General features: G+C 36.2%; 1 protein-coding gene across 1 annotated transcript in view; it reads left to right on the top strand.

Annotated features, from left to right (window-relative positions):
- The window catches only part of mcoln2 (mucolipin 2), a 14,834-nt gene extending 12,970 nt beyond the window's left edge, over positions 1–1,864 (top strand). The window contains exon 11 of the mRNA XM_015378655.1: positions 1,405–1,864. Coding sequence (XP_015234141.1) covers positions 1,405–1,575 — 171 coding nt within the window. The 3' untranslated portion in view covers positions 1,576–1,864. The remainder of the gene's footprint in view (positions 1–1,404) is intronic.
- The last annotated feature ends 8,494 nt before the right edge of the window (positions 1,865–10,358 follow it).

Below are 10,358 nucleotides of genomic sequence, written 5' to 3' on the forward strand. Positions count from 1 at the left end.
TTTCTATTGCGCCACACGTCTATCGATCGATATATATCGTTATTGAATTATCGCCCAGCCCTACCTTGATATGTGCTTTAGAATGGCTTTGTCTCCATTCAAACCCAGGTTTAAAGCCTTGCAGGGCGGCGTAAAGCCCACTGCTCTTGTTAAGCCATAAAAAAGAAAAACAAAAAAAACGGTAAGTTCATAAAAATTGATTCAGGAAATTGTCTTTATACCAAACTGAAAGATTGTTGTTCTCTACATCAAAAACAATTTAAATTTTAAAATGGAAAAACTTTCTATTTTTTATTTTTTTTTTTATCTTTTTGTATTTAAAAATTCAATGTATAACTTGGATGCATAACCACCTCCTTTTATTTCAGTGTTTAATGCTGTTTAGAATAAGGCATTATAATTAAAAATGTCTCCGGACCTTTACTGGTTGTTGTTTTTCTTTGTTTGGACCCCTCTGGTTTTTAATTGGTTGCACTAAGTCATTGAATGAGTCATGTGACCTAGCCTTTGGGACCAGTCTGAGCTCCTCTTAAACACAAGAGCAAACTAAGCTAAAATGTTCTGTTCAGCAAGAGAACAGCTGGCATTTACAGTGTCTAACAAAAGTATTTGCCCATATTGAACATTTCAACATTTTGTCACATATCAGGCTTCACATATGAAGATATAAATTTGTAATCCTTTGTGAAGAATTAACAACAAGCGGGATGCAATCATGAAGTGGAACAAAATTTATTGGATATTTTAAACTTTTGTAACAAAACAAAAACTGTTAAATTGAGTGTGCAAAATGATTTAGCCTCCGTCAGTTAATACTTTATAGCTCCAACTTTTGCTGTGATTACTTTTGCACATTGAGAGTTTTGCTCAATCTTCCTTGCAAAACAGCTTTAAGCTCAGTGAGGTTGAATAACGAGCATTTGTAAACAGCAGTTTTCAGTTCTTTTCACAGCTTGTCGATTGGATTCAGCTCTGGACTTTGACTTGGCCATTCTAACACCTAGATATGTATATTTATGAACCATGTTAAAGGAATGCTTTAATTATCCTAACAACCATTTCATTGTAGATGTTAATGTTTTGGACCCTTGTCTTGTTGGATGATAAATCTCCGTCCCACTCTCAGGTCTCTGCAGACTCCAACATTTTTTCTTCCAGAATGGTCCTGTATTTGGCTCCATCCATCTTCCCATTAATTTTAACCACCCTCCCTGTTTTAGTGCTTTGCTTTAATTTTACTGAAATGGTCACAACCCTCCTAAATTGCGATTTGTTCATGAGTCTAAATCAAAGTTGTTGTTTTTTTTGTCTGTTACCTTTAGGTGTTTTACCTGGTTCAGTTTCAAAGATTATTTTAAACTTTATCTGAAAAGTTTAAATATTTTCTTTTGTCTCTGTCTGCAGAACTACCAGAGGCATGGGTTCCCGTTGACTGACTTGCAAAAGTTCCTTCAGGGTCATAAAGATTTTCCTGTGCAGGAAGAAAATGGCCAAACAGAAGTTGAGCTCAGTAACTCTATAAACCGCTGCTGCTGCTGCCAACGGTACGACAGCAATGCCAAGATACTTCACTAATGTTCAAACCCTTATGATGGAAAATGTGTGTATGGAACATGAAATCCATTTTGAGTCATGTGCCTACCTGAGATTTACAAGTTGATCCTAAATGTCAGAGGCACCAGCCTCTGGGGTCATACACCTCCACCTTTCTCAGCTCTTCCTCTTGATGAGGTTTTGCTCTCCAAGTGGTACTTGTTAGTTTCATTTGCAAACATGGACACAGTTGTTACAAGTTGAGCTGTAATGCTGACATTTTGGGTTGAGCCTGATATGGAAATGAATTGCTTGATGGTTGGAAAATAAAACTGAGATAAAAATGGCTTTTTCTCATCTCCGTTTACTGCACCCTCCCTTCAGCCATATGCACGTTGTCATAATTATATTGAATAGAAATTGTGTGTGTGAAGAAAATCTGTACCGGTTATTAAGCCATGTTCAAATTAACAGGGTTATGTTTGTAAATGTAAAGACTGCAGCTATTTTTTGGGTAGGGTTTGGTTAGAGTTAGTTGAACTCCTGTACAGTAGCAACACCTTAGCTGATTGTGCTGTACTGCCTGTGCAATCTGATAAAATGCTAATTATGTTGCTGCAGGCATAAGTTTGTAACAGTCATGTTGGATATTATTTTGAGGCTCATGGAAAATCCCAAAGTTTCCCAACGAAGACTCAGTTCAGGAGGTGCATTCTAACAAGAACTGAGAAAACCACCGCAACACTCGAAAGCTACAGTACTAGTTCACAAACCGAAAACTGGCCTTAAATATTGATAAGTTTAGGCTTTTTGCTGTCAAATGGTAGACAAGCAAATTTGAAGTCTAACACTTAAGTTCTAAAATGTTCAACCTGTGCTCCGTTATGCAATAATAATGAGGTTTGATGGTTTTTAGTGGTGTTTAAGAAGCGGATCCTGTAAAAATGATGAGTTGAGTGATTCACTTAACATCCTAAAACTGACTTTTACAAGAGGAAATGTCAACCAGGCTTTTGAAATGGGACCTTTAACCATCTTTGTGGTACATCAGACACATGTTTTCGGAGAAAAATCAAATAGAAATGGAAAGAAACCATCTTTGCACTTTATGTAAGGGTCTCCAGGAGAAACCAAACCAATGATCAGCTGTTCTGCCCCAAAGCAACACAGTAAAATAGTATTGCACTTTGAGATTTGTAGTTTTAGTCAAACTTGGTCCTACCAATACCAAGTGATTCTGATTTCTTTGCAAGAATTAGAATTTTTTTAAAGTAATGTATTAAGAATATCTTATCCTGGCACACTTGCTGTTAACAAGCATTGATTAAAGGCAGGTTAAAGTCAGACAAATTGGTAATCTGATGTTTTAAGTTGCTTTTTATTATGTTGATTTGAAGACACAATATTGCATTCAAGAAGTACTGAGTTATTATCAGGATTTGTCGCCAAGGAGAAGTAGGAGACAAATTGTAAGTGAATAGTGAAGGATCGATATGAAGGCAGATGTTAAATTTAAACCTTACCAGTTACTTGGACCAGACTCAGTTCTGCTGGGTTAGAATAAATGTTTAGAACTCGCCACCTAAACATTTACTCTAAAGCTCACAATTCCAACAATGTTGTTTTCAGGGGGTGGGAATGGGAGGATGTTTCAGATCATTTTAGCTCCTGATGGCAGTCATTAACAAGCATGCTGAATTTCATGTTGATGTATTTGCAGCCTGGCCTCGGTAGGTTTATTTATTTCTTTGTAATACTCTATTCTCTCATTAATTACAACTATAATTGGTGTGCAGGTGGCACATGAGTTTAGCACACACGACCTATGTATGGAGGCCTTAGTCCTCGACGTGACCGACCTGGGTTCAAATCCGACCTCTGGTCCCTTGCTGCATGACTCTTCCCCTCTCTAATTCCCGCTTTCCTGTCAGCCTACTGTCAGAAAAACCTCAAAAAAAAAAAAAAAAAATTAGAACTATAATTGCCAAATTTCCAGAATGACTCCTTTTTCACAGTTTTGAATACATTGATTATGAAAACCTAAGATGACCGGACATAGTCTATAAATATATGAATATATTTACACAAACAACCAAAACACCACAGAGATGCTACTCCTAAAAATCTGATTTATGTTTTAAATGTAATGGATGACAAAGTAGTCTGTCACATTAAGACATGGGGTCTACATAGACTGCTTACCTCTACAGTGGTCTGACAGAAAAGTTGGTAGCAAAAAGATGCATTATGGTGCAGATTTATCTACACCTTTTATCTTTATTTATGCCTGGGGAGTGGCGGCCTTGTGGTTAGGGCATTGCACTTGGAATCCACACGTTCTGAGTCAATGCCCCACTTCCACAGACTGCCACTCTGGGTCCCTGAGCAAAGAACCTTAACCCCACACAGCTCCCCGTGTGCCTTATAATGGCAGCCCACTGCTCCCCAAGGGCATGGGTTAAAAGCAGAGATGCATTTCACTAATGTGAGATCAATAAAATAATGTTATTATTTCTCTGACCTCTTGTTTATAAACTTCAATCATACTGAAAATACAGTCATATTAAAAAGTTTGGGCACCCCTATTAATCTTAATTATTTTTATTTCTAAATATTTGTGTGTTTTGCAACAGCTGTTTCAGTTTGATATATCTAATAACTGATGGACACAATATTTCAGTATTGAATTCAGGTTTATTGCATTAACAGAAAATGTGCAATATGCATTGAAGCAAAACTTGACAGGTGCAGAATTTTGGGTACCTTAATCATTTTATTGATGTGAATACCCTTAACTACTTTTCACTGACTTACTGAAACACAAAATTGATTTGGTAACTTCATTAAGATTTCAACTTCATAGCCAGGTGTATCCAATCATTAGACAATGTATTTAAAGTTGCTCTCCTGTTTGAATCTCCTCTGAAGATTCATCATGGGCACCTCAACACAACTCCCAAATGATCTGAAAACAAAGATTGTTCAACATAGTCATTAGGGGAAGGGTACAAAAAGTTGTCTCGGAGATTTAAACTGACAGTTTCCATTGTGAGGAACATAGTGAGGAAATGGAAGACCACTGGGACAGTTCTTGTTAAGCTCAGAAGTGGCAGGCCAAGATAAATTTCGGAGAAGCAGATAAGAAAAATGATGAGAATGGTCAAGAACAACCCATAGACCACTTCCAAAGACCTGCAGCATCATCTTGCTGCAGATGGTGTCACTGTGCATTATTTAAAAATTCAGCACACTTTGCACCAGGAGAAGCTGTATGGGATAGTGATGCGACAGAAGCCTTTTCTGCAAGTAAACCACAAACAGGATCACTTGAGGTATGCAAAAGCACATTTGGACAAGTCAGCTTCATTTTGGAATAAGGTCCTGTGGACTGATGAAAAGGCGTTCCAAGAAAGACGCTTGCTACCCACTGTAAAATTTGGTGGAGGTTCCATCATGCTTTGGGGCTGCGTTGCCAATGCTAGCACTGGGAATCTTGTTAAAGTTCAGGGCTGCATAGGATTCCACTCAATATCAGCGGATACTTGAGAATAATGTTCAAGAATCAGTTACTAAGTTGAAGTTACGGCAAGGATGGATATTTTAGCCAGACAATGATCCAAAACACTGCTCCAAATCTACTCAGGCATTCATGCAGAGGAACAATTACAATGTGCTGCAATGGCCATCCCAATCCCCAGACCTGAATATCATTGAACATCTGTGGGATGATTTGAAGCAGGCTGTCCATGACCATCAAACTTAACTGAACTGGACTTGTTTTGCAAAGAAGAATGGTCAAAAATCCCTTGATCCAGGAACTCATTAAAAGCTACAGGAAATGACTAGAGGCTGTTGTTTTTGCAAAAGGAGGATCTACTAAATATTAATGTCTCTTTTTGCTGAGGTGCCCAAATGTTTGCACCTGTCAAGTTTTGTTTTAACGTTAATCCAATAAACCTTAATTCAATACTAAAATATTACTGTGTCCATCAGTTACTAGATATATCAAACTGAAATAGCTGTTGCAAACACCCAAATATTTAGAAATAAAAAAATAATTAGGATTAACAGGGGTGCCCAAACCTTTTCATATGGCATTACCATTAGGCTCTTAATCATTAATACCTTAAGATTGAGGTTTAGGTTTAAAATAACCTAGGCATGCCTATCCATGTTCTTTTGACACTAACATAGTAGTGTGGTGTTGCTTATTTTTAATGTAATACTGATTACTGGCATTTGTGTCAAAACCTTTTAATGGAATGAAATGAATCTCAGGCTGGATGCATTACTGTCTTCTGTCAGCTTCATATTTTCTCTAACAACTCAACTGTACAAGGAAGAAACTCTGCTTGCAACTTTTAATTAAGACCTCATTTTGCATATCTTTCATCTAGTTGCTGCCAACAAGGCATCTTTATTGTTTTTTTTTTTTTTCCCCAATGTGCATTCCTTTTCACTGAGCCAATCCCCATCATCAGTCTGTAGTGAGGTTTCCTTCACATTGTGGATTGGCTTTGCCTTACTTGGTCTGTGAGCAATGAAATTAGTGGTGGGAGGTATGCAGACACTCCCAATGATGGACTGAATACAGAGATACTGTTGAGCTGAAAACTAGGAGAAACATCCCCCTGGTTTCCCACACCCAATCTTTGCTGCGATACCTTCCAAATAAACAATCCCTGCTCCCACACCAAAGCTGAAATTAAACCAGAGGCATTTTCCGTAGCGTTCTGTTGTTTTCCTTAGGAGGATATCTTTAATCATTTGTGAGGTTTAAAGTTACCCTGATTATTTTCTAATGTGCAAGATGATACAATTCAAAATCTTCCTAATGTGTCGAGTTTAATTTAGTACAAATGCTTTCTCTTTCATGTTGACTTTTTTTTTTATATCACTTTTGTAATCAGATGAGATGTCTGACAATTTCCTAACATGGGGTAATGACTGGCAATTATTGTCTTCGTCACCACGTAACATTTGAGTCACTTCTTCCTCTTGAATGTTTTCCTCTAGATGTTTCAAACCCAGTGAAAGGTGACACAGTGACTCCTTGAGTTTATATAATGTAATACTTATATATCTTATATTAAAAAAAATAATAAATAAATATATATATATATATATTTACCCATTGGTTAAAGTTCATATTTATAATTTTTTTTTAATATGGGACCTGTTTTTGCAATCTTTACAAGGTTTACTATTACTTCTGGAAAGTCCTGTGTCACAACATTGTTTGTCCGATCTGATATTTCATACCAACCTGTAATTTATTTTATTTATTTTCCTCATCTATTAGGGCTGTGGTCTATCACTAGGCCATTTGAGGTTTCCTGCTCTGGATCTTAAGTGTCGTTTCAGTTACCAGACAATCCTGTAAATGCAATTACTCTTGATGACTAATGACACCACTAGGTCTTTAATTCACTTGCTTCACTTGGACTGTACAATCGGAGACAGTTGCCAACTTCAATCTCACTAAATCGATCTATGGAGTTTCTTTGTCTCGATGTGTGGGAATAAATTAGATGAGGAAACATGAGATCCTAAAGCATGAAATATTATCCTTATTCAGTTAAATGATTGCGTTTTTTTTTTCTAACTTTAAATTGTATTTCTTTTCTTCAGCTTCAGCTGGAAGCTGAGATGCAAGAACCCCAAAATGTTTCCCTCCTTTTAAAAATTCATTTATCCAAAAGGTTGTTGTGGTTTGCTGCATGATGCTTAAAGGGAAAAAAGAAAAAGAACTTGACTATCTGGTTTTCTGGCTCAAAAATAGAGCATGTTGACAAATATTTATGCTCTTAAAATAAAAACTACCATAAGAGTAAAAAACAGGAAATGGAAATTCTTACACAAAATGTGTTATCCCCAATGACTATTAATTCCTGTTTTGGGGCTTTTTAAAGTCTGTTTTTTAAATTCACTTTATAACATGATGTAAAGAGCCGCAGGGTGGATATGGAGAGAAATGAGGATCTAGTGTTGTGCTTAGATGGCTCTTGGTTGAAAAAGTCATAGTTTTGTTTTTCAGGAGGCTTGTGATGAACATCCTTAAAAATGCTAATGTTTGTGGAAGTGAGAGACCAAGTTGGTCTGTGACAGGTGAAATTGTACAACTGTAGTCTTAGAAAAATCCCCTTAGGGATGTAAATAAAGTAGTGAAAAAAGTTACATTTTATTAAAGATTTGTGATTACCAGGCATAAAATGTTTATCAGTGTAAATGGTTTGCCACATAGTTGTTGGGAGAATCTGTTTCTGTGTTATTTTCTTAATTATCTTGGAGTATTTCCTGTGTACATTTCAGCCTGTTTTTCTCAGAATCAGCTCTTTATCAAATTGATCAAGGGCATATTGATGTTTAGAAAATGCCCATTCTTCTTGAAATATATATATTTTTTATTTGTTGTTTCTTGTTTAGATAATTTATTCAAATTTGTTGCCCTTTGAAATATCTGCAGCACCTTTTTTACTGAATAATTGTCCCAAATCTACCAATAAACCTTTTGTAACAACCTTTTACTGCAAAGACACTAAAAAACGTTGCAAATACTACAATGGTTTAAAATAATAAACTCTTGTAATATATAATAATTATACCGACTTTGGTGCATATAATTATCTTAGCTTGAAGATGTCCCCTACTCAGCTAGGCATTGTTCATTGTCTATCACATCTATCTTATTAGCTTCTTATTTTCTTATAAAATATTATAGATACATACATTTCTAATAGGATGGTCAAAGAGAGCTGCAACTATTCAAGTTTTTAAAAATTAAGTCCCTTTTTTATTGTATCGCAATTCCTATTACTACACGTACTAATACTCTGTTCACTAAAGTCATTTTCTACAGAGCAGTTTTTATTATTTATACATTGCATTTACATATGGCCTTGAGTCCATCCACAGCAATTATTTTTGGCTGCAAAATACTGCAATTTACAATATTTATTGTTCAACAATAGTTTAAACATGTTTGTAGAGGTAGATATAAAAACATAATTATCATTCAAACTATACATAATAAACAGCTCTTTCCATTGCAAACTATTTCCGTGGCAAAATTAGCATATTGCAGTATTTTTATTGTCCGTCATGGTGGTACTTGAATATTCCACATAAGTTAGGGTGACCAAACGTCCGTATTTCCCAGGACATATCCGTATTTCACGTCCTGTCCCGGGCGTCCCGGGTTTTTTTTTTAGAAAGTGAGGAAATGTCCTGATTTTTTAAATTACCTTAATTGGACCATTAAATTTACAGGCACTGTGTTCCTTTTGCATGTCTGCTTCTGTCTCAAACCCCCAGGTGGCCTCAGTATAAAGCTGCTCTCACCAGGCCTGGTCTTGCTGGAGGTTTATTCCTATTGCAAGGGAGTTTTTCCTCTCCACTGTCGCTGCATGCACGCTCCGTTTAAAGGATTGCTCTGAAGTCAATGACACAGTGCAAGTGATTGTCTTCTGCGGCCACATGCTTATGGATAGTGTTTTTACTGTTTACAATGGGAAAGGTGAATTAATAGGACATACAATTTAAGGTATTTGGATGACCCAGCTTCTCTCAGAAAAAGACAAGCCATTTCCAACACATCTTTTGTAAGTCCTGGCTTAAAACTTGGAAATACTGGGGCTTACTTCAAAAAACGTTATTATATTCTGTCATTTTTCTCGGTGTAATGGCTTCTTAGTTTTCTGAAATGTAAAAAGCCAGTGTACTTAAGAATTTATCTTAGAACTAACCCTGCTTTTTGAAAAGTGGCCCTGATGTGTTTAAGTGCAGTTTTAGTTTACATTTTCCAAATCCTGTAAACTGTGCAGCTGGTGCTAAAGCTAAGAGCCTGCTATAAGAGTAGACTGCACAGAATATTGGTGGACAAGCTGCATGTTGCTTGTGAAACTGATTTATTTGTAATCTGCAGTTTGCTCGTGCAAAGATATTACACAATCCTGCTAAACAATGTTGGTCACAACCACCAGTCACGCACATTTATGAAACATTCTCCAAATTATGATATCAGCCATTCTCCAAACTGCTTAGAATTATGTAATTATTGATGTCATCATTATCACTATTTTCTAACCAGGAGCACAGTGGCTTTCCCTTTAACTTGCCAGAAATGATTTTGAATCCAGGTGTCATTATTAATGACCTCATTGGGTAACCATGCGGGTGGCTTTTTTTAATGTGAGATCTGTTGGTTCATGCTTTAATTTCTTCTGTAGGTTTGCACAGACATCCAGAGAAGCTGCTTCAGGAAGGTTTCTGGAACCAGCTGCCCGATTCTGTGAAATAAACTTTGAAACCAAGACCTTGCTTAAAACAAACACAAAATTTATGCAGGCAAAGGTTGAGTTAAAGGGGACTCATTGCAGTGTGAACAAGCCAAATCAAATTTGACATAGTAGAAAATTGGCCTTTTAATGTAACCGATTCCATTGGACTTCAGGGTATAGTTAAAAAGTTTCCTGCCTTTTAAGAATTAATCAGTTATTTACTGGAGAAAACCTGAAGTCATTTAAACAACTACAAGATAAATATGGATTACATTCAAAATACTTCTATAAGTACTAACAATTAAGGGATTACCTCTTATCACACAAAGAATGGCCTACTTTGAAACATAATACACTATGTTTGGAACTATTTCTGATAAAATGTGTAGAGGAAAATAATAAAAAGAAGATTATATCTAATATATATAAACATCTACAGGGACACTTCTCTGACAATTCTATGGATATAAAGCAAAAATTTTAACTAGACATGACCGTTGTTATTGAAGATGAGAAATGGGAGGAGATTTCAGAAAAAGGTTTTAA

Source organism: Cyprinodon variegatus, unplaced genomic scaffold, assembly GCF_000732505.1.
Source record: "Cyprinodon variegatus isolate N-32 unplaced genomic scaffold, C_variegatus-1.0 Scaffold176, whole genome shotgun sequence".
Classification (NCBI taxonomy): Eukaryota; Metazoa; Chordata; class Actinopteri; order Cyprinodontiformes; family Cyprinodontidae; genus Cyprinodon; species Cyprinodon variegatus.